The sequence below is a fragment of the Acipenser ruthenus genome, chromosome 23 (assembly GCF_902713425.1).
Source record: "Acipenser ruthenus chromosome 23, fAciRut3.2 maternal haplotype, whole genome shotgun sequence".
NCBI lineage: Eukaryota > Metazoa > Chordata > Actinopteri > Acipenseriformes > Acipenseridae > Acipenser > Acipenser ruthenus.
The window spans coordinates 1065391-1091423 of NC_081211.1; the positions used below are offsets into that span (position 1 = coordinate 1065391).

A 26033-nucleotide genomic window follows, 5' to 3' on the forward strand; every position below is an offset into this window, starting at 1 on the left:
TGTCAGCCTGAGAAACTGTCTTTACTGTGGTTTCACCAAGGGGTGGAATATGGGCACAGAGATACAGGGGGCAGGAGTGAACCCAATGAATCACTAAGGCTACAGCGCAGCTCTGGCAACAATTTAGTTTAGGGACCTGTTATAAGTGATTTATATATGAATCATGTAATATAATCTTTTGTAAAGATATATTTTATAGCACAACAGGATTTCAATTATAGATTATAGCGAGGCATAATCTATTACTGTTAATAGCATACATGAACATGTATAATCACTTGCAATGGAGCCCTCAACTACAGTGTAACTGAGTCCTTTAACGTTTTTGTTTAACATTTTATGCTTTCAGTGAAAATAAAAGCCCAGATGAGCCTTAAAAAAGGTACTTGAAAAAAAAACCACAAGCGATCATCTTCCTGGAAGCCTGACTAGATCATTAGAGACGGCTCAGTCATTTCGAGCTCATTAGGAGGCTGATTCCTCTGCTTCTGGGGAAGCAGGGATCCAGCTGTGTGGAGGACTGAGAGCCGAAATAAATGTCTTTTTTTAATGAATCCAGGTATCATTCTCAGAGCCCTTAATGTTATGTGATCAACGCTGTGCGATTTAAATACTTCTAAATGAGTCGTATCTTTTAATCAGTCAGCTGGCAAACGAGACCCTTAAAAAGACTGAAATGTACAGTGATGTAGCTCTAAAGATGTAGCCTGTGCTACTTAATAAGAAGCATTGCTACATATATGGTATCATAAAAATAAAATAAAAAAAACAGAGCAACAACATTGCTTATTTGTTTTACCTCCTGTTCAGTCTCTGTGTAGCTAGTGCAAGCAGACGGGCTGTCACAATTGTGCTTGGCACAGCCGCTTGGGAGTTCATACTATTGTGAACTCCAGCTCTCTTCATCACACTGCTGTTCATCGAAGACAGACTCACAAGACTGAAGTATTACCTTGGGACAGGTCATTTACTTTCAACATCACCATTCAAAATGAAGAAAGAAATATTGGTAGCACTTTAGTGTATGAACAGTCACAAGGTGTTCTGTTTATATAACAGTAGTAGAAGTGTATGGAAAAGAAGGTTTTGGAACATTGCAGTCTGCCCCCGCCATTCTGTCGTTAGATTTTAATTAAGATAGATTCTAAAATGAGATCAGGGAAGAAAAAAAAAGCACACACACACACACACTGGATTGGATACAAAAAAAGTTATTCAACGCTAGATCTCTTAACATGGGTTATACAGTACAATTAACCAACTGTGTTATTAATTATTGCTGTATGAGGCAGCATCTTTAAAAAAGCACCTTTTGACACACGTGGAAGGGTTAAAAATTAAAAGATTAGAATACCTTCAAATCTAGAGGGGAAAAATAATCGAAAACATTGAAAACATGGAATATGTCGAAAAGAGTAAAAGGAAACCCTTGTTGAATTCTGCTTGTTTCTGTTCTGCTCCATTTGTTGTGTATTGTCGAATTCAGCCACGGTGCAGTGTGTCGTGTTTGCTCATGGCTTCCGCTGTCACTGCTTTGAACAGCCAGCCACTCCACTTCAGGGCTGAGTTGTTGTTCAGCTTTCACAGGCCCCCCTGCTCTTCCCTGTTGGTTGCAGTGTGTTAGACTGCTACCCACAGCAACGACGGTTGTGTGAAAAGGAAGAGGCCGTGTTAATCAGAGGCAGACTGGAGGCTTGCTGTCCATCTAAAATGTTATTAAAAAAGAAAGATTAACTCTATGGGCCATGTAGTTTTCAGGAAAGAAAACAGTCAAATGGTTTTAACGGAGCGCTGGTACTGATGGCAAGAGCTCTTCCGATTGTATCTCCGCTTTAGAGAATAAGCCTTGAGGAGTCTTTTCAGAAGCATTTTCTTTTGCTGGAATACTTAGTAAGTATGACAAATAGTGATCGATAGAGAATGATATTGAACACATTATATTAGACAGACAAGCAAAATGTATAACATATATATATATACACACCTACACCTTTAATTTAAAGCTTTAAACCTAATTCAAACCTATATCCAAGTATCTTCATGTACAGGGGTTTAGCATACTCGGATATCACCAACACCATCCCACCACCCATGGGTAGAATTCATCTGTATTGTCAGACCAGTGGGAGTGTGGATAGTGAAATACGTGGACAACTGCAGGCTCTTAAGATGTACCTGCTCTCTCTATAAATACATTACTTCAGCTTGTGTTTACAGTGTCATTCTGTCATCTTTCATCTCCAAAGCCCAGTATAAATTTCCAGAAGAAAAAAATGAAAAGATAAAGTGTGTGCCCTACTTTAAAAATCAAATCAAAATGCAAGATTAATGGCGCGGTTCATCCGAAGTGAAAGGAGTGGATGGGACCCTGTATTGATAGCTCCCGTTCGGTAAGATCTGACAGCAGTGTCATCGGCTCTGCAGGATGGATTTACCCAGGCTGTCTGTTAATCAGATTGCTAGTGGCACCTCGGAGCCCCACCAAGGGGAATGCAGCTCCATTCATAGCAAGGGCATTCAATACCGCAGTCTCTATCTGCTTGTGACTTACTCAGGCCGGAAACACATGCTTTTATTATTATTATTTGTTTATATTTAGCAGACGCCTTTATCCAAGGCGACTTACAGAGACTCGGGTGTGTGAACTATGCATTAGCTGCAGAGTCACTTACAACTATGTCTCACCCGAAAGACGGAGCACAAGTAGGTTAAGTGACTTGCTCAGGGTCACACAATGAGTCAGTGGCTGAGGTGGCATTAGAACCGGGGACCTCCTGGTTACAAGCCCCTACATGCTTTGGGGTAGGGGTTAGAGATGTCGGTCATTCAGTCACTGTTGACTCTAACAGACATTATGCCATTTTGTATGGTGACATTGAGACATTTGTATATGTCATTCATAAGAAAACAAAAAAGTATACTGTGTGTCTGTCCGTTATAGCTCAGAAATTGAACATCACATACAGATGTTATTTTTGTCTGTATTGGATTACAATGTTACAATGTCTTTTTCAGGAGCCCCTTGGTGGTCAGTTCCAAGGTTCTCACGGTGACGGTCAGGCCACTTCCCAAACCACAGGAACCATTGGTGGTGGTGGAGCTCTCTCCCGTTTTAAATGTAAGTCTTTATTGAGGGAGCAAGGTGTTGAAACCAATGGTTTAATAAAAGCATATTCATAGCTCCCATTAGCGTGACAGGATGTTTTTTATTTTCACTATGACTCCACTCTGCTCACACTATAAGACTCACTTTCTTCCTGTGTTACAGGTAATAGGGCGCTACCATGCTTAACTGTTACACAGCAGCTTTCTATTCTGTTCCATAAATCACTTTAGAATATAGCTTCTGTCCCCGTTCAAAGCAAGTTGAAACTGCAGATATATGTTTATTAGGACCAAAAAGGTAGCTTGTAGCCATGGAAACTGAGGCTGCAGCACAGAAATGTGAGGGAAGTATCAGAACTCCACTCCTTTAATAGGATGTAATTAGCCCTCAAGTAAACGGATTCATAAATTCCTACATGCAGTGTGTGTGTGTGTGTGTGTGTGTGGTTCTGAGTGATTCTTGTAATGGTGCAGCTCAGCTAATGTATCCCAGCATGGCCTGAGCTGGCGGTGTGCACACTGCTACCTTCCAGAAACCCTGCCAGGTTCATACAGTGACTCCCAGCGTCCTCACTAACCCCGGGGTTGAGGGAGAGCCCTTTTGACAGCTCCGGAGAGGCTGAGCAAAGTTAAGAGTTCTCCACACAGACAGCAGTCCCAGGCTGCACTGTGCACATAGCCTTCAGTGCCAGACAAGATAGGTGGGGTAGGGTCTGAATAAACAAAAAAAAAACACAAAACCATGCTAAATGATATTGAACAAAGAGCTAGCTAGCATAGACAGCTACAGTAGCTTTAAATGTTGTTTTCTTGGTTATTTCCCTTTGTATGCTATCGTTTTGAGTAATCCTTAGTGCAATTACTCCGGTAGGTTGGTTAAGGTGCTGTCACCTGAGTTTGGGAGCTGCTCTTAATAATAATAATAATAATTTATTTCTTAGCAGACGCCCTTATCCAGGGCGACTTACAAGATATCACATTATTTTTACATACAATTACCCATTTATACAGTTGGGTTTTTTACTGGAGCAATCTAGGTAAAGTACCTTGCTCAAGGGTACAGCAGCAGTGTCCCCACCGGGGACTGAACCCATGACCCTCCGGTCAAGAGTCCAGAGCCCTAACCACTACTCCACACTGCTGCTCTTCAAAAGTTCTAGTTATCTGCTATAGAAATATGTAATGAGGCTAGATCAGCCAAAATTCCGTTATACATGTGAGAGACAGCACCCTCTAGTGCCACCAAAGTGCCACCACACAATGAAACACACTACCAAGAGCAGAAGTTTGAAGCTGTGTTAGATCTCTTGTTTCCCTGCCAACTGTTATAGTCAGAGCTCTATAGCATTGCTTCCTGGGATTTCTATGGGCTGCTGCATATCTGGCTGCTTTCACTTCCTCTCCAGCTGGGGTTATGAGCTCACCAGGATAACTCTGGTCCCCGTGGCAACTACTTTTGTCTTCCTCCACCAATTTAGTTTGCACACAGTACCCTGTGGATACCCAGCCTCCGAAAGGGTTTATTTACAACCACAGAAGCACTTAAGTCTGGCCAGTTCATTCCAACAACATCACTTTTTAGAAATGTGTGTCTGAAGAATGTTTTTGTAATAATATATTTGAATCTGTTGATGCTGTTTTATTAGATTAACTGTGGCATACAAACACAAGCTTTGAAGATGTCAAACATCTCTTCTTCAGGTGTATTATTATCTCCATTACCTTGATTAACAGAGCGAAACAATGTATATTTAGTATAAATAAATATTATGCCATCAAGTGCCTGAAGGTATGGATGAAGCATGTATTATTACAAAGACAAATATTTTGCAATGGTAGATTCACATCCTGTGCAACAGGCATAAGGATCCCACCTGACGCTTTACTGTATGTGCTGCGAAAGTAGTTTAAAGTTTCAGATGGGGTCCTAAAACCTGTTGCACTTCTCCAAGGAGTCAGTTGCAAGAAAGTTTTAATGTTAATTTTAAACATAAAGCATGGCTAGGCATTGTAAAGCACAGAGATGTATGTTAAAGCTTATTAAAAACATAGCAAACCATGGTGAACGATGATGGATGCATAGTATAACCATGGGGGAAAAGCATGGGAAAACTGTAAAATTACTATGGGAATTTGCCGTGGTATTCTGAATTTAAAGGGTATCCCTTTACCTCTTGGACCTTAGACAATGTGGTTGTACCTCTACAACATACAGAGAACATGGGTTACAGGGGTAGGTAAAGTACATGTAACTGAGACGACGGCTATCCAAGCATGGACATGCAGAGAAGAAAAGAGCTTCCTACTGTAATCGCTCAATCCGAATTGCAAACGATACTAACCCGGGTCAGTCCTATCACTCCTGTTAAGTCTTGGGAGCAGATGAGGGATTGCACAACAGGTCAAAAGGAAATAATTCCAAAGAGGGACAATTGGCACCTCTGTGTTTTCTCCCCTTGCCAGGCTGGTTTCTATTTGAATAATGCAGCGAGGAGGCTGACAGTTCACAGAGAGACTATAAAGACTGCAAAATCTCTTGCTGCAGTGTCCTTTCACTTGGCAAGGGTGACTAATGATAATAAGCTGCACAGTGAACCGTAAAGCATAGATTAAACGTCTGTTTGCAAACTCGCTATTATCAAAATGAGTATCCGCTGTATTGTTTTCCTCTTTTTCTTCTCATTATTAATCGTGGTGGCTCCGTAGATCATTTTTTTTAATGTATACAGTATCCTCTAGATGTTGAATTCCTCATATTTTTCATTACCTTCAATAGTCAATACAATACCATGTTCAGTTGTCCCCTGTCCCTAGTGTATATGTGTTTGACACAGTGATTTTGTGCAACTGTCTTGTTGAGCATCAGCAGTAATAATCAACCTTACACGGGTGCTGCTACAGTTTATTATTCAACCCATTTCACTACTGTTATGGTTGGGATGACTCGCATTCTTTTTGTGCTTTACTGGATCTTCTGTTGGCCAGTGCAGTTTAGAGTGTGGCCACCAAACCTTTTCTCTTGATAGTCACTGATACACCCTTTCTCCTGTTCCCACAGGGCACCTCGGACCCTCACTGCGTCATCTGGGACTACTCGAAAACGTAAGTCCTCTCCGAACCTTCTTGTAGTTCTGCAGGATGTCGGGTAGTATGGTCTTCTAATGTGCTGAAACACATGGCTTTGGAAATCTATTTTAAATGTGCATATTGGCTTGATACACTTTATATAACGCGTTCTCTGTCTGCTTTTTATTTAAATGTAGCAACATTAAATAGATGGGTATTTAGGTAGAGAAATAAAAAAAAGAAACATTTTACGAGAGGAGACCATTCGGCACATCAATGCTTGTCCAGTTCCTAGTTGCTGATTGTGCTGAAAACAGCATCCAGACTTCTGAAGGATCCCAGTGAATCAACAGCAATATCATCACTTGGCAACTTATCCTTTACACCCACCACTCTCCTGTGTGAAGGTGTGCCTCCTACCCATCCCATACACCCAACAGTCTCTGTGTGAAGGTGTGATTCCTACCCTCTGTCATGAATCGGTCTGCTTTTGGAATCCGTCCTTTATAATAGTGATGTTGTTGCTTTAGATGTTAGGATTGTAAAACACTTTGATAAGTCTCCCTTTACCCATCCACATAACTCGAACCTTTCAGCCCTGGGATTAGTCTAGCTGCTCTTCACTGAACTGCCCATACAGTATTCTAGCTATTCATTGTTCGGCCAAGGTTGATTTTGTAGCATTAGTAGTTTTGTTTTCCCTTCACAGGCAAATGGTGTAAATTGAACTCAATTTAAAGACCTTGCTAAATCTGACCCATAGAAGCATGTGTGCTCACCCAGTTGAATGAAATCCACTGCTTAGTTTCCAGCCAGCATCCGTGCTGCAGGGAGATTGATAACGTATTGAAGCCACGGACCTCCACAGCCCCCCTCCTCATTCCTCCTTGAATACACACCAGCGCCTCTAAGCTAGAAATGGAAGTATTGATTCCGAAGTGCTTGTTTTCTTTCACCTAGATTAGAATGGAGTTTCCCCATGCACGGTTTTCAGCACTGAATTTGTATTGTGTTAACTTCCAAGCACTACAATGGCTGAGCAAGTCACAAGGTCAGTCCGAGGCTTGCCATCCGTGCATCATTCCTGCTGCACTCCATTACTGTGCCCTCCTTGCACTTGCTTCAGAAGAAAGTGGAATCAGGTGTTTTGCCTGAATTTGAAAGGTGTGTGCATTACCGGGTCAGTGATCAGAAAAGGTTGGGTACAGTGCATCAATGGGAAGCAAATCTCCAGCTGAAGGAGTTACTGTTGAACAATGTGTACAGCATGTGTGTATGTGTTGCATATCCATACATAGAACAAACGCGCCTTCATTTTTAGATATACTTGACCTGTATCTTCAACTCTATCTGCTGCTCTTCAAACTGGGAGCTTCTCATACTATAATATAGTTAATAGTGACCCTGTTAATTAATATTATAAAACCTCCACATACAGTTATAATCAGCACACTGATGAAGGCACTAGCGTTCTACTCGTAGGTTTCACCTTATCAGGTTGATAGAGTGTTTTGAGTTATTGGTTAATTTCTGTTTATTAACCCCAGTAGAAAAACAAACAACTGCACCTACACATTTAGAATATACTTTATGGACATGGGATACAGAGTGCTCCACACAACATTGTTCAAAAAAGAAAAGATGAGTCCAAACCATATTAGCCAATTAGTGAAATGGATAACCCAATTGGAAATCGATACATGAATAAAATGCATGACTGTCGATCAGACTAAAATAAAATGGAATACAAGATAAGGGATGGTTAATTAGAGGACAGGTGGAATTCATTAAGTTGCTGCAGACAACAAAACAAAGTTAGATCACAGGGTGAAGGAAATAACACTATACCTATATTTAGTGGTACGTACATGTTCTTGTTGTTTTGGTTTATAAATGCAGATCACAATTACTAATCTGGAAACACTGATCATTCTGACAGAAAGTCTAAAATCAATGGAGTTTGACCCACTGTAATGTTCCCATTTGTTTTCAATGTTTTTTTTCTGTTTTGAAAGTTGTCAATGACAACCCTTGAACATTATTTTCCCCAGCCCTTGCCAGTGCACAATGAGCTGTCCGCTCCCTAGTGGTGCTGAATTGTACAGAATGGCACATTAGCAGTCATTATTTTCCCCAGCCCTTGCCAGTGCATAAGGAGCTGTCCGCTCCCTAGTGGTGCTGAATTGTGCAGAATGACACATTAGCAGTTTCAGAAATACAAAAGGTGCTGGTCTCAGTCCATGATCCTTGTGACCAAATTAAATTACAATTGTCTGCCCCCTGTTGGTTTGAATGGGTATATACTGTACAAGGGTCCCCCAGTTTAAATGCATACTTTCACGTATATCCTTCCTTATAGAATGACGATTTTCTTTCAGTACTAACTGATAGGTTTTTGGAATTTTTATATTTTAAAAAAAATGCTAAATGGGTAGCGCAGCGATCATTAAAATTGAATGTGAGGGTTAGTATAGCCAGACCGGAGTTTCGGGTTCATTGCGCCAGAACAGCCATGTTAAAACAGCCCTGTTCTTGTAATGTACGCAGAGAAGACAGGAGCTTGCTTTGATGTCTCAGATGCAGGTTGGGTCCAGTGGTACTGTTTTGTAGTTCAGATGACGGTTTTAGATCACTGAAAGGTTAACTTTGTTTTATTTTTCAGATGCGTTCAAATCTACTAACAGAGAATGGTATCTGTGCATATGTTTGAAGGCTATTATTTTATAGAGCTTAATAAAAGTGAGATTCTAATAATAAAAAAAAAAACCTTGGCATGGTTCATTTGAAAAACGGGAATATCCTTTTGGAAAAGAGAAATTGCTTCTCAGGGGATCGATTCAAGTTGAACATGTGCCTTATACTGGCAGAAGAGAACCAGTACCACGCAATACTAGTATGACCAGGCAGTGGGATACACCCAGCAGACAGGTTTGCACTATCCAAACCCTGATGCAATTCCCTGCTGGTCCTCTAATTTAGATCACAAGGAGCCTCACGGTGTCTGCCATTGGCTTGTCATACCCACGCATGCTGATTTCTCACATTCCTAAAGTTGGGGGTATGGCAAAGCTGTACCACCTGTTCTGCATGATAACAGTCCTGCACCACACACCGCTCCTCTCCCTCCCTCCCTTTTTGTTTCCTTGCTCTGTCTCTCTCTTTCCATCTTTCTTTCTCTCAGCACAGAAGAGATAGATACAGAGTTAAACACGTTTATTAAAGCAGTAAATCTGTCCGTAAGGTTTTTCTGTTCCAGCCTCCAAACTCAGTATCTGATTTTAGTTTCTCCCTATTGAAACACACATCTATTAAATATCCAAGTCTGCCTTGCCTGTTTCTGTGTTTTTTTTCACTCATATAAATATATATATATATATATATATATATATATATATATATATATATATATATATATATATATATATATATATATAAACCCATTATCTGAAGCCCTGACAGCTTTTTCAGAATGATTTATTAGACCGCGAACGTTGTGAACTTCCCTGCGCTGTTATTTTAAAATTTTAAAGCAACAACTTCATTGTCGTGAGGACTTGGGGAAGGAAACTTTTCCCGTCTCAGACTCAGTAAGATTTATGGCTTCCAATCCGCGGTGGAGCTGTTTCAGGGGGATTCCTGTCAGTTAGGTCCCTGTACTACCTTTTGACGATGAGCAATCTATGGTGTTGATAGCACCATACTGTACAGTGCACAGTAGAGTAGATACCAGTTAATTGCATAGCCTATTCACCTAACAGTTTTATCTGTTATCACCATGAACAGATACTCCTATTCCTAGGAAATGTGTTTCACGACAGGTATCGGACAGATATTGCTATATTTCCAGATACTGTACATAATAAAGCAACATTCAGAGGCCTTCAAAAACATTTTTAAAGACCTCAATAGGTGTACTCAAAGTCCCAAAACATTATGGCAGTAGCTAGTCTTCTAGGGAGATCAGCTCAGCCTTAATACATTTGGTTTAAATCTCCAAATCACCATGCATCAAGGGAAGCAGGTAGCTGATAATGTTCATAGTCATTTCTGGTGAGTGGTTAGCTGCAGTATGCTTTATCACATCCTCCCCCTGGAGCTGCTGTGACCTGCCTGCTTCTCTGTGTCACTGACCGGCCCTGAGCTTCAGTCCTTTCAGTCTGTGACACTGTAACCCAGTGCCGCCATTCATATTTCAAACTGCACCCCTGGCTTCTGCAGCTGTCTGACCTGCTGCCCTGCATTGCCAGCGCAATTAATCTGGAGAGAGAGCGTGTGAGGAGGAGGGGGGACCCCAAGGAGTTTAATGAATGTAGGTCTGCACAGCATAGTAGATTACTGCATACCTGTGTGTACTGTAAGCTCCATACTGTAGTCTACTGTTTAATGCCTTCTTTTATTTCATGAGACACTGGATCCAGTAAGGCACATCCCAGTAATAATTAAAAAGCAAAAAAACAAAATAGCACTGTATGTATTTCTGTTTGTGGTCACAGGAAACACTTTAAAAGCTTCAAATGTCATTTCCATGCTGTTTTGTGCTTTCATTTATTTATTGTTATAAAAAAAAATAATAATAATGAACCATTCCTTAACCGTTTTTAACACAACTGCAATGCAATAGTTCCTTCACATTCAAAAGCACTGCCTGGATGTCTCCATAGAGTAAAACTGAACCGCCGGCACTCGAAACAAAGTCTTGTCCTCGTTAGAATACTGCTACACTGGGCCAGCCTACCATGTAATTTCAGGTCCCACGTTCTCCTACCATCTGCCTGGAGATCTGCTCTCCGCCACTGTCATTTTAGTTGGGAGACAGTCATTGCACGATGGCTTACTTTGATTCCCTAATTGCTTCCCTTGTGTTATAGATACAGAACAGTGGCACCATGACACACCACCAGTCAGGGATTATTGTTTAAGCCGCTAAGTACAGGGCATGCTAACTGAGGCCACCAATACAATAATTATATCATATCAAGTTGTCAAAGCTGTCCGGTGCTTGTTAGCAGTATTAGGTTGTCTATTCAGAGCAGGAGTAATCTAGTCATCTAGGGTCTCGCTATGTACTGTATATAGAGGCTTTTTATATCAAAACGAACACGCTTATTTAAACCTCCTTGGATCAAGCCCTTTTCTTTTACCACTGGACCACCAAGCCACCTCCAAATCCATTTGATTGCCATTACTGGTAACGCCGTGGTTCAGCTAGCTGGGGTTAATGCCTTGAGGTTAATACCCTGGGGTTTGAATGGGATCCCAATGAGACTTTCTTTTCTATATGGGCTGTAGCTGGAATTCCAGTAGTGTGTCTTTACACTGAACCCTCACACAGCACATTTTGCTTTCCCTTCATTAACTCTGGTCCCTGCACAGTCTATTGCTACCCGTCTTGTTTTCTGCTTGCCCCCCTTGGCAGTCGTGCAGCCCCCCTCCCAACACTTTAATGAATGGAGACATAAAGCCCTAAGCATCTTACATCTAAAATGAGTTGAAATGGGATTATGCACAGTCCATGCCTACCTTACGGCTTTCTCTTATGGTATTATCTCGAGGACTAGGCTAGCATTCTCTCTCTCTCCCTCTCTCTCCCTCTCCCCTCTCCCTCTCTGCTCTCTCCCTCTCCCTCTCCCTCTCCCTCTCCCTCTCCCTCTCCCTCGCTCCCTCTCCCTCGCTCCCTCTCCCTCTCTCCCTCTCCCTCTCTCTCTCCCTCTCCCTCTCCCTCTCCCTCTCTCTCTCTCTCTCCCTCTCCCTCTCTCTCTCCCTCCTTCTCCCTCTCCCTCTCCCTCTCCTCTCTTTCTCTCGCTCTCCCTCTCCCTCTCCCTCTCCCCTCTCTCCCTCTTCAGTTGTACCCCTACAGTACATTACACTACCTATGAGGTCTTTCATGCAGCCTGGGCTTGCAGGTATGTTAGTTTAAATTGTAGATTTTGATGGTGCTGGTATGATAATGTCTACACAGTATGCATAGTACCGTAGTTGTTGTTGTTTTTAAACTGAGCACACAGATTCATTTCTGGTTTATTACAGTTTGACTATATTATGATTGGAGTACCGACACTCTGTATACAGGGTTTCAAAACCCACACATCAGGGGAGTAATGATTTAAAGTACTTCTGCCCAGGCCTGTTTTTGACATGGTGTGGAATTCTGCTGTATTATCTTATGATGTTGCACAGAACAAGAGGACCAGAGATTACCAGCAAGCTAGTTTAAAACACAGAGATTTTTTGTAATTGTTATTTTTTATGCCATTAAATTTGCTTTGTAGAACTGTAGAATTGCATTAATCAGTTTTAAAAAAAAAAAGTTGTATCTAGCTAAATCACACAAGCATACAGTGGTGCTGATACTGCATGATAAAACAGTAAAGACTCTAATATGAAAGATCATTCTTTTAACAAGAAAATAATTATTTTATTAGAGAGGGTGTATTATGCAGTAAAGTTGGTGTTGCAATTTATTTATTTGTTGTTTTGCATGGCGTAGTTATGGTTGCACACATTCAATTTTACCCTTTATAATAGTAAATGCAAAAGCCCTTACAAGTTTATGAGGTGCTTCGGTACCCAGATTTGTCCTTTTAAACTTTCTTATACTATGCATTTAATAAGGGTTTAAAATGCTTCTCAATTTGCAATGCTTTAACATCAACCTGCATAAGATATCAATCAGCAAACTTTACCCGAGTCCATTGCATATGCTAAAAAAAAAAGTTTAAAAGGACAAATCTGGGTGCCTGTATAGCAATGGTTTTCCCATAGTGGAGCTAGTAAAAACATACTGAATGTATGTTATGCACCCATGATACATACTACTGCATGACGTTAAAGCATTGCAAATTGTTAAGCATTTGAGACCCTTATTAAATGCATAGCATAAGAGTGATTCAACTGCAAAAGCACCGTACACCTTTACCACTTTTGTATTAGGTGGGTTTTAATTTGCAAAGGTTAATCATATGAGCCATTTCCCTAGCTACGGTACCCAGTCCAATGAATCACTTCTCCAGTCAGATGACTTATGCTAGTGTGTCATAGTGTGCTCTAATTCACACATAAGCAAAGCCATCAGGAACACACAGGCTTTGATGCTCACATTCTGAGTGTAATTACATGTTCAGAGCATTGCAAAAAATTAGGGGTTTTATATTTGCCACTGATTGGAATCTGTGTTAAACAATATATCCATGTGACTCTGCCCTGGTGCTCTATTCCCAATTCAGAGTTCCAGGTGCTTTACTGACAGCCCTTTAAATATACAGTAAAGAGAGATCAAGTTAAATAGAATGCATACACGTGGTTTGCTTTTTTTTATCTTGGGCTGGTCATTTCAGAAGCCAATTCGGTACAATTTGGATGCTCGGAGCAGGATAATAATCAAAGGATTGTGCTGTTTATTATTTGAAGCAGCTGTTTATAAAGTTTAACAAGAAAAGTGTACCACCTATGACAGGATCAGTGCATATTAAAAACTTGCATACAAGCACATTAAAACTTGTATATTAAAACTTTCCTTGCTACAGTAGGTGGCTGGTTGTATTGTGTCCTGTTCAACATGGCCCGATTATTCCAAGTACACATCGCTCTGTCCAGTGGGAGCTATTTATTCTCTTAATGAACCCTGCTAGGCACACTGCTTTATTAAAACCTTCCTTAAAGATCGACTTCCCTTGGACTGTAATAGCGACTCCAGAGGGGCCTATAAAAAATGTATCTTACAGAATGCTCCCAATGATCCCTTGTGATCCCTATGGACCGAATGGCTTAAACTAATGGAAGCAATGACGTTCTACTGTACTAGTTTGATAAATAATACATTGTATCGGCTCAGAATTATCCACAAAGCACATTATGTATTTTATTTTATTTTAATTATGTATTAGGTTTACCTATAATCGCTGCCCTGGGGTTTGCAGTACTGTGTATTGCTATTTTCAGATATGTTTTCTGTAGCAACTTCCATTGTTAAGAGGTGCAAAATGTTAGTGGCGCTTGAAAAATTAAGGCAAACAACATCCCAGAGAATATACAAGCAAAGACTGGTCAAAACCATTATACAGTAAACAGTACTGTATGTGCAACAAGAGGTTTAATAATGCATGCTGTGTCTGTTTGGTATCTTTTTTTGTTTTTCTTTATGCAATGCATTTATTATGTTAAAAGAAACATATACAATTCTATGGTAGATGTTTCCATTTTCTAGTAGAAAAGTTTCTCATAGAATTTTATATTTTTACCTTGGGGTCATTTATTTGTATACATTTTTTTTTTTTTTTTGTATTTCTTATACAACCGTTGAGTGCTTTATAGTGTTCTGGATGAAATGAATGTATCACCCTTTGCCATAGTTTCAAATGTTTTAGGAGACATATATGTTCCTTTCTATGATTTCACCATACTTTGCAGCACTTTTCTATGCTTTACCATGTATTTGATCATTGGATTTCAGATTGTGTTATTCCCTCTGGCTCTCTGTTCCACAATGCTTTCTATATGGTAATAGTACACTGGGATTATAATAGGTGGGGAAAGGAAAATTGACCTACTTTTTTGTAGTAGTAAAACTAGATAAACCCCAGGCAGGGTTTAGCTTGGCGATATGGAATTCAGTGATACAGATTTAATTAGTATAGATTCCTGAAGCGTATGGTGTCATTAATCAAGCTTTCACAGAAATGTAATTGACTTGATGTAGGTTTTAATTAGGTAATAGTTTGTAATCAGTTTTATTTGAACTTGCGTGGAAGAGTTTGAAATTCAAATCTAACCTTCAGTTTCATTTTTAAAACTTTCATTTCCGATTGCATACTTTTAATAAATATTACCGGTGGCGTTTACTTTGAATTAATATGTTTTAAAAAAAAAAGAAGCTACAAATGAAATTGTAATGAGTTGTGGGTTCTGTTGTTCCCATATTGAATATGTGTGTAGAGTAGGTTAGTGGATATTTGAGAACTCAGATCCTCTTAGAATGCAAAAGTAGACTCAATTCAAATGACATTTTAAGCTTCTTATGCTTTAAGAAAAATAGCAAACCTGCTTTTTTTTTTCTTGCTCTTTTGAAATCTGTGTGGATTTCAGAAATGAAGATAGAAACATGCCATCCACATGCTCAAGGTGACATTTCTAACAGAGCTCTCTGAGTGGACGTGACTCTGTGTCTCGATGACTCCTTTGGTCTGCTGTTCAAAGCTTTTTCACTTGCATTTAATGTCGGTCAGGGGATACGTTGTGCAAATATTTTAATTCTTTCTTTTTTCATTCTTTCTGTCTTACTGTCTTTCTTTCTGTCTTTCTTTTGTTGTCCACTTTGTTTACAGTAGTAATACTACTACTACAACTAATAATAATAATAATAATAATAATAATAATAATAATAATAGCAGCAGTCCCACATGTTTCAAGCCACTGTTAAATTACCTACTATTCTATGTTTCCACTGTGTATTTTATCAGTCATTCCTCCTCCCTATTATGGCCTTTAATAATAATAGTAATAATACTAATACACATAACTATGTTAGGTAAACAGACTTTTTCTTTTAGTTTTTAAAAGAATGTTATATAGTTCTGTTTTGAAGTTGTGCGTTAACCCTGAGGGTTAACAAAACACGTGGGTGAAAAAACAACCTACTGATACATTACAACACTATTCAATCTGCGTGCTATAGGATTTCATTTTATTAGTATTGTGTACTTTAGAGGTTCTTTCTCTCTATTTCTCTTCCCCCTCTCTCTCTCCCTCTCTTGTCTCCCTGATCCTTCTATGTTTCTCTTTCCCCCTCTCTCTCTCCCTCTTTTGTCTCCCCGATCCTTCTCTATTTCTCTTCCCCCTCTCTCTCCCTCTCTTGTCTCCCAGATCCTTCTCTATTTCTCTTCCCCCTCTCTCTCTCCCTCTCTTGTCTCCCCGATCCTTCTCTATTTCTCTTCCCCCTCTCTCTCTCCCTCTCTTGTCTCCCCGATTCTTCTCTATTTCTCTTTCCCCCTCTCTCTCTCCCTCTTTTGTCTCCCCCGATCCTTCTCTATTTCTCTTCCCCTTCCCTCTCTTCTCTGTTCGTCTCAGGGTTGAGCAGTGTAGCAGGCTGTGTTTTTCTGGGTTGTTTTTGCTGACGGTGCATGCATCCTCGCTCTAGTGGGAGAGCTATGGGATTGAGAAGCTGTCTTCAGTCCCCAAAGTGATTTTTCTTCCTAGCCTGCATCTTCCTCCCTCCAAATAACCTTTTGGTTATCACCCAGCATCTCTCATTTAAACTTACCAATTTGAATTAACACTGGACAAGGGTCTAAACCATATACTTAAATCGTAACCCTAATTCATCAGTTAAACACCCCAACCCCCTACCCCACCCCGACTGTTGAAATGTAGAAAGCGTTTGGGTCTGCCCTGTTTTAAGGTCATATCTTTACATTATAAAGAGAGTCTGTGTAACCGAATCAGTCATGCTGGTGTTGCTGTGCTGTCAATGGGACCCCATGTGACTGTTTATCCAACTGTACAGTGTCCTGTTTCCTGAGTTACAGACCAGAGTTAAGACTGTTGCATGAAACCCAAACCTACACAGATACTTCATCTTTGAGTTCAGCAATCAGTAGTTTAATTGTAGTAATAATAATAATAATAAATAATAATAATAATAATAGCAGTCCAAAGTCGATCCCCCCCCAGTAGGAGAGAATGGTGTGCTAACAAGGGACGAGCCTTGATGTTCTACATGTTTCAAGCCACTGTTAAATTACCCCTCTCATAAGACTAAAACAATGAAGGTCTTTATAAAATTATTTGACCATATGCTTCAACTGTGTGTTATGATTCAACAATGTGTTATATATTTTTTTAAACGTAACAGGGTTGCCAGTGTTGTGACAGCAGTGCTCAGTGTCTATTTGGTAGGCGCAGCACAAAACCACTGCTGTCCTTATGGGGTTAACAAGAGAAACAAGATCTAACCGCCACTGTATATAATCTATGTGTCTGTGTGCGTCGGGTAGTTTGAATATCCCACTCACTTTCTTTCTTTCTGTGTGTGTGTGTGCGTGTGTTTTCCTGTTAATCAGGGAGGTTGGCACTGAAAACTGGGACACACAAGGCTGCCAAACGCTCCAATCTCCTTCCATCCACACCAAATGTCTTTGCGATCAGATCTCCACCTTCGCAGTGCTTGCTCAGCAACCTAAAGATCTGGTAAGTTTACATATTCAAAATACTTTTTTTTTTTGGCTGCAGGATCTGTTTTAAACGTGTTCTCTGTTCGCAGTGGAGAGCGGTAGAGAGGATGATTTGCTGCTGTTGTTCTTGTTGAGATTGCTTCGTCTTGTTTTGTTCTTGACGATAATGTTATTAACATTTAATTTGCCAGGGAAAGGACAGGCACTTCAGGGCTCTCCGGAGGTACATCCTGTCCCTACATGCCGGCTGAGCAGTGTAATGTGTTAAAAAAAGAAAAAAGCATTAGTGGCAGCTTTTTTATCTATCAAGGACATCAAGCAAGGGAATAAGAAGAATGTGCTGTCTGTTAAATAATTAACAAAAAGTTTCTTGGATGTGTGAAGTCTGAGCATGTGCTTCACTTCAGGACTTCATTTAAGATTCCAGGTCACAATGTTTTAACCTTTTGGGTCTAGATTTTATAAATCAATGCTGACACTCTCGTGTCATGGGTTTCCACTGATTGATTCACTTATCCTTTCTGTGTGTGAGTAAGAGAGTTTGACATTGAAAATAGCCTTGTCTTTATAGATAGATGGATAGATGGATAACATGCATAATAATGTAAAACTCTTCAAGCAAGATAAAACCAGAGAAAAAGATTGCCGTACATTTTATTTAAAATAAATCTTCAATGAAATTAAGATGTGGTACTTAACTTTAGTTAAGCTTAATCATGACATTTAATTTCTTAACACATTCACAATCAATTAAACACATAGAACTTGATGTGTAGCACATTAATCTGGGTCACACCTGGGTTATAATCTGTCTATAAAAAGTGGTATTAAAGGTATTGCTGACAATTACCGATGGGGAACTTTTTTAATTATAAGATGTATTACTATGTATTAGAAACAAATGTATAACACATTGTCGTTATTAACAGCGTGATAATAGGGCAGCAGTTTGGAGTAGTGGTTAGGGCTCTGGACTTTTGACCGGAGGGTTGTGGGTTCAATCCCCAGTGGGGGACACTACTGTTGTACCCTTGAGCAAGGTACTTTACCTAGATTACTCCAATAAAAACCCAACTGTAAAAATGGGTAATTGTATGTAAAATAATGTGATATCTGTATAATGTGAAATAATGTATAATGTGATATCTTGTAACAATTGTAAGTCGCCCTGGATAAGGGCGTCTGCTAAGAAATAAATAATAATAATAATAATGATAATATTGTTTAGTACATCCTCTCTAACACATGTATCACACAAGCAGTCACTACAGGACACATTGAGTGTGCAAGAAGATACTGTGAGCCTTCTGAGTTGATAGACTTTAAAAGTGAGGACTTTATACCAATGAGCGAGACTGCAGTCTCTGAGAACACCATCTGCACACTGCAGCTACAAGGTATATCCTTCCTTTTTTAGTCCCAAATACCCCCTCTCTATATACCAGTGGATGCAGAGACCGCATTACAGTAGATGACTCCTAAATAGTGCTAAAGGGGAGCAGAGCCTGGGTTTGTATTTGTGTTTTCTTTTCACAGTCGATTCTCTCGTCCCCCCCGTGCTGCTTTTGGCCCAGTTTTCTGGAAGCCCCCCTGAACTCCATTACAGTGATTGATATGCAGAGAGGGCGAGCGGTAGGCTGGGAGATGGGAAATTGCCCTGAGGAATGAGCTTCGTGGATCGAAAAACAGATGGGCTTCAGTCACGAGCTCGGCCAGGCCATAGCTGCCACTCCAAGCAAAGCAAGCACACATACTTTCAATCTATGTGTGCGCAGCATGCGTTATACAGAGTGTATCACATCCGTACGCTTTCAGGACACATTTACAGTGAACCTTTAATAATCAATTTTCAAATTGTGAAGTACAGCACCGAAGGCTAGTTGTATTTTGTGCAAGTACAGTTGGCAGAGGGCTTGGTGCTTCAGTGCTATGGGAAAGGGCAGATACAGCACCAGTATCTTTGGTACAGCAGCTGGACTTATACTATGCTTGCTGACATTTTTTATTTCTGCTCTTTCTAGACCGAGTGCCAAACCTTGGCAGTCTTGAATATAGATAGTGCCAGATTGCATGTTACCAAAACAATGTTGGCACTTTAGATCTTTCATGGTAAGGTTGGGGTGGATTACCAGAACCTGCCATGCTCATCACAGGTTTGATTTTAAACACGTGCCGACTGCTTTATGCATGTGACCCTGGCATGCAGGGAAAGGCTTATTTATACCCTGAGCTTACCTGCCCATCGCTCTGCAGCGAGCACACCTCCAAATATCAGCCAGGTCCTCTCTCAAGCAGAGACTGCTGATTTCTGTGTGCTGTTTTAGTCTCACAATACACTAGCTTAGTTTTTATAGTAAAAAACAGATTCTTGTTTTGTAAGGCTTCGTTTTGTGGTGAGCTCTCTCCACGTAGCACTGCAGTAAACTGATGCAGCCTCACAGTCTTTGGTTAAAGGAATTTAGATAAACTGGGTTGCACAGATGCATCGGTACATAACATGCCTTTTCTTAGTGCTAGAAAAGCTTTAAAACGAGTATTACCCGCTGCTCTTAAAATAGCCTCTTCATTAAACATTGGACCATATGGAGGACCAGCAATTCTTTCGAACCCCCTGCAAACGCTGCCTTTCAGAGGGGGGATTCAACCCAGGTATTAACCTTCGGAGTTTGAAAGAGGGGCTAATCCTGGTTGCTTTTTCAGGGTCAGCCATCAAATAAGCAAAAGCCTAAACTGACCTCATAATCCTCATACGTACAAAAGAATGCAGCCTATAGTTAAGGCTGTGGTGTCCCTTAATGAACTTAAACACTCAAATAAATACTTGGTATGACTGCGTGTTTCATTCATCCACAGCTTAACCTGTATGCTAAAGCAACCCAAGTTACTTACATTCCCCAAAGATGCTAATAACCTACCTACCCCTTCTACTTACTGTAGTGGGAGCAGTAGGAGGTTAAAACTAATAGATTACTAATGGCTCTTTTGCGTTGGCTCAAAAGAGACAACTTCCCAAGGTTTCTGTATGTTTAACATACCTTTGTCAAGGGAAGGTGTGTTTGAAAACAAACAGTGGAGGTACTTACAGACTTTTGATGCCAAGGAAACTACACTCATGTATTTCTTTTTAAATCTATTAATGTGCTTGTGATGTCATTTACTTCATAGTTAGTGATGCAACACTCTACTATTCCTTTCTATTTAAACCTTGTGGTATTGTCTATTTATCCATTTATTTCCTTGTATTCTTCTATGTTGTACATTATTAAATTGTATTTCTTCTGCAGCTAAAATGATCTGTCTATCTATCAATCTACGACTAGTATTTCAGCAGCACATCAGATGACAGAGCATGAATAGGCATGCAATTGCATTGTAATAACTCATTACCAATGATTCATCGCTTTGCAAGGAAGTGACCTTGTGAACGGCATCATGTTACCTGATACACTTGCATGGTGACACCATAGCACAGGTCATGTATATGTATGTAATCTTTTATTCTATCAGTAGTTAGCATGTAAGAGCTGAAAACATTGGTAGTTACCCAGTTATTACCATGCTGTTACACAGTTGTGCATTTCCTGGAATCTAATTCATATTTCAGATGTCAGCACAGTGGTACAATTCTGCCGTGGTGCCCTTGTAAATTCCTTTATGCTACCATTACACCTTAGCATGACAGCTGTAGAAGTTTAAAAAGTAACAATAAAAATCCTTAACAACATAGTATTTTACTAAAATTTGTATTTAAATGTAGATTAATTTCGTACAGTTGTATTGCCACTGATGTTCCACTATATTGGTAGTCAAAGGTTGACATCCACGCTTTGTACACCCATGGATATTGACACTGAGGGGAGTTTTAAAAGATCTGTACTTGACATCTTGAACATAGGTTGTTCCTGTAATTGACGGTTTCATGTAGAGTTGTGTGAATCAGTATTGTAACTAACTGTCTGCAACTCCCCTGGAAATCACAGTGAAGCGAGACCTTTATTGCAGCTGATAGTTCTATCTTTAGCTCTGGATTCAACCTAATTATCTTTTGTTCGTTAGCAAATACAGCAGAGCTCAGCATATTATGTATTTAACAGGGATGCAATAAAGTCATTTAATCAGATCCAGTCACGTCAGAGCTAGCCTACAAATGCAAACACTTTAATGCATCCAAATATAAGTACTGGATGCTATGGTAAGGTCTTCCAGGGCTTCTTTGTGGGTAATACACTGCTAATAAAAAGGTATCACGTTAGTACTTTCCTGCCTGTGTATTTTAACATATAATGTATTCTACAACATTGAAAACCAGTGCAGACACATACAGCGGACCCTTCATAACCATGTATTCATCGCACAGTACCTGAAAGGCTAAAAGGATTTGTATGAAATCGAGAGTTGATCAGATTATAGACCAACACAATTCGATTATTGTTCACTGTGTAGAGTGTGACAGACAGACAGACACGGATGAGGACGCTACACAACCAATCCTCAAAGCTATTTACTATCTACTTCTGTTTTAAAAACAACCCCAATTACAGTTCTAAAACAAATAAAAACAGCTTAATCCCTTAATGCCTGAGTTGTTTATTTCTAGGTTGTTAACTTTTATGTGTGCGTTTTTCCTTTCTGAATGTGCCAATAATGATTTTTAGTAACTAGCTCTGAGAATCTAGTTCGCAGTTGGATTTGTTTGCTCATCTCTGTGTGCGTGAATCTGTGTTCTCTTCCTGTCACTGTGTTCGTCCCATAGCTGGTCGTGATCATTAATATTCTGCTCCAGCTTGCTTCCTGACTCTTAAGAGCTCAGGCACTATAAAAGTCTTTGCTCTCCTTGTAAACCGTGAATCAGAACGAACAGCATTACTGGGACATCAGAGACTGAAACTGCGATGCTGTCCTTGGAGTTTCACAATATCAGAAACTGTGAAGGACGTTAAACTTTTTTTTTTTTGTTGTTCCTCTTCCCTTCCCTTACTGAATTCAATTAAGTATTTTATTCATTGAAGCCAGGCACAGCTCAGGTAGGAACAGCAGTGTGGTGCTGAGGTAACCATGCAATACAAGAAATATTGAAGCATGCCATCAGACCAAATGCAGCAAGGCTGTTAGGGATCAAACATACACCAGTTTTGAGAAACATGTTACCAAATAGCATGCTTGCAAGGAATTAATGTTCCATATTGTTCATTCATACATGTGACCACTTTCCTTGTACACATCATCCTCCGTAGAGGAACTAGTGAGATGGACCGAAGCAATACGTTCTTCAGTGGCTGAAGACGAGTGACTTATTGAATAGAAAGTGCAGGTGTATTTACTAGGGAGAGAGTTATGATCCCTAGTAGAATGACCGCATGAGCGGTTATTAAAATGGAGCCCTAACGTGGGACCTCTGACAGATGTATAAATGAACCAAGGCAGTGGAATCCCCAGAGTCTCCTCCTAATCCCTCTTAAGACAAGAGTATCTGATTCGTCTCCCGATACATTTTGATTGAATTCTGCCAGTCAGCTTGTTTATTCATTGCATAGAATTGTCCTGAGAGGCCCCAGCAGTGTTTAAAGCAAGTCGTATTTCACGTTGGGATCCTTTACTGTGATCACGGTCTGCTCTGGTTTGGATAACAACCATTGATGGGGAACAAGCAGGGTAAAATAAACTTTATTACTGGCTGTCAAGTGCGATTGGCTGCTAGGTTTACAAAGCGTACCAAGTTATGTAGATGGGGCTTTAGGTCTGTGGGAGAATCCATTTTTTTTTGTTCTGCTCCAGATTGTTTTATAAGTATGAGCACTGAAAGCTGAAAACGAGTGATTGATGTCTGTGTTCATAAGCTTCAAGATATTCTGCGGGTAAGATTTTAGCAATTTAATAAATGTAATTCTTTGATAGCAAAAGGGGGCCTGTGTTTCATATTATATTGTATGCATTTTATATTTAAAAAATTGTAACAGTAACTCGCTTAGCTTTTTAAAAAAAATGCATTGTGTTAAAATACTGTCTGCAAATTACAATGGGATTCCACTGTTACTCCATGTGGGTATTCCATGCTGTAGTGCTGAGTATCATTTAGTTATTCAGGCATGTTATATGTGTTGTGGATTGTCTCGTACTGGGTGTATTTCACAGCTTTTGTTACATGTTGTACACAGGGTCGGGGTCAATTCCTGTTTTCAGTTGCAATTCTATTTCCATTTCCTTTTTAAAATCAATTTCCAATTCCCTTTTAATCAATTCCAATAGATTAATGATCAAAATTGCAATTAGCAATATTCTGTTAAACTGGAATCGGGAATTGATTTTAAAAAGGAACTGGAAATCGAATTAGAATCGATGTACACAAAGGTGATCTGACTTGGAATATGCAACAAAGGGTCATTGCTGATGTTGGTTTTCATTGCAGGCTATGGGTCCTTCCGGAGTGCCATCAGTCCCTCTAATGATCGGGTGTGCAATCTCATGTACGGCCCTGCTCATTTTGTTGGCTGTTTATGCAGCTTTTTGGAGGTGAGTCAAACTAGTAGACCGGTTCAAACAGGTGGCTCGGGGAGCCCCCAGAATATACTGACATTTTCTAATGCAACACATGCGTTTAAAGTATGAAAGACCACTGCTGAGGTGAGAGGCAGACCTTGTGATACATTTACTTTTACTGCAGCTTACCTTTCTTGTTTGTGATTTGCCTTTTTTCTTCAGTTCTTGGCTCGAAACCAAGTTTAAAAAGGGCTCCCTGAATCAAGAACCTTCTTATTAGACCATTAGGGGTGGGTTGCGGAGCCCCACAGTAGTCCTCAAAGACCCGGCATTAAAATGGGCAGTAACATCATAGCAATTGCATTGCATGGTATAGTATTCATTGCATTCTCCCATGCAACAATAGGAAAGCACGTCCCTTTGTCTTCTGGAGTACTTCTCATGCTGGTAATTGTGCCAATGTGTCTGTTGTCTTTGATACAGGTATATAAAGTCAGAGCGGTCCATCATCTTGCTCAATTTCTGCCTGTCCATCTTGGCATCAAATATCCTCATTCTCGTGGGCCAGTCGCAGACTCTCAGTAGGGTGAGTTGGAACTCCTTAGTTGTTGTTGAGAACCAGTGTCTGCGGATTTTGTCATGGTGGGGTGTGACTGGAAGCATGGGTTACAGCCAGGCATTGCTCAGGTGTGTCTTAAACAACCTTCCCTCCTGCCCTGCCTTGCCAGTTGCATTAAGCTCTTCTAAAGTGCGTGATGGCTTTGTGATGCAGAATAATTATTGCATTTTACTCATGACCTTCAGTTATTAACCCAGGTCTCCAGATCTGAAAAGTCGTTGCACCACAAAGCTGTTTTTTTAAATCCACTTCTATCAAAATGAAATAAAATAATCTTGTATTCTTCTAGACTGTTAAGCAATTTCAGAAGAACAATTTCACAGGGCAAGGCACATGTGATAGCCGTGAGACCACCCACTTCTTTCATCGTCTAACGCATGATTTGAAACCCAGGTCTCCAGAGGGGAAAGGCTAGTGCATTACCAGCCATTTAAAAAGTCAATAAAGCACGTGACGCAGCGTCCATTGCGTTGCGTGTGTTTGTGTACGTGTAGACTTATATTTTCATGGAGTGTTAACCCCTACCTGCTCACCAACCTGCCTAGACCTCTGTCTGTCACGAGTAACTTAGTTTGCCCGTACAGTGTCTTGTCATAAGAGCACTTTACCATGCGGATGTTACACTGGGCGCCACTGGGACCAGCACTGTACTGAAGAAATGTCATCTCAGATGATCCCAGGTGAACGTCAGTTCAGATAGATGTTAGTTGATTGAGTGGAATATATTTTCATCAGGCTCTTAAGTGCACAGTACAGCACATTACATTCCATTTGGCATCTGTTTCGCTTTTCCGAGTGCTTTGAGGAGCCAGCTCAAAACCCCTTTTTGGCTAAACCCTGAGTGCTGTAAAACAGCAGACATGAATTCTGTAGCAGTTAGCTGGAGGTGTTCATCTATCAGAAAGCCACAGATCGCTGTTTACAAATAGAGGGGCAAGGACATCTTTCAGTTATTCATGCTTTAGTGCTCTGTCTGTCACGCATTAAAAGGCTTTCAAAGTCGAATCTGACTAAAGACAAAAACACTGAAGTGTTTGTTGTTTTGTTGCTTTTTTTTTCTTTGCATCCAGACCAAAACCAAGAACCCAAAGCCAGCTGCTGTACAGTCTACAATTTTGTTACCACTTGAATATCAGTGCATTGTGTATCCTTAATGCAGTGTGAAGCCCTGTCCAAATTAGAGTTCTTTGAAGGACTATCTGAAACCTAGACCAAGCGTCAGATTGCACTCGCAAAACAGGCTCATTGGTTGAAGCATACTGCATTAAGTAATTACACGGTATTCAATGCATAAGCAAGCTGTGTGACTTTTAATGTGATTTTGACATGCTTGGAAAACACGTGTAAACGTTTACCAAAGTAAAAACATAGCAAAGTGTAATAAAGCATAGTGAAAGCATGGTAAAGTAAAGGTAAGCATTGTAAAGAATAGCAAGGTATGGTAAAGCTGATATATAAACATGGCAAACCTGGGTACACTATTGTAAATGCAAATTATAACCATGGGGAAAGCATGGTAAAACTGCATAAATACTGTGCAAAAATACTGTGAAAACATTTATAAGGGTAAAGTGCTCTAAATTGGTGCTGTAGAGTTTCCA

At 40.1% G+C, this 26033-nt stretch overlaps 1 protein-coding gene across 10 annotated transcripts in view; it reads left to right on the forward strand.

Moving 5' to 3' along the window:
- Positions 1–26033, forward strand: part of LOC117413053 (adhesion G protein-coupled receptor B2-like) — a 131608-nt gene that overhangs the window by 83419 nt on the left and 22156 nt on the right. For all 10 annotated transcript variants that reach the window (XM_058997337.1, XM_058997333.1, XM_058997331.1 and 7 more), the window contains 5 exons: positions 3016–3118; positions 6164–6207; positions 17226–17352; positions 23743–23846; positions 24297–24399. In XM_058997337.1, coding sequence (XP_058853320.1) covers positions 3016–3118; positions 6164–6207; positions 17226–17352; positions 23743–23846; positions 24297–24399 — 481 coding nt within the window. The remainder of the gene's footprint in view (positions 1–3015; positions 3119–6163; positions 6208–17225; positions 17353–23742; positions 23847–24296; positions 24400–26033) is intronic.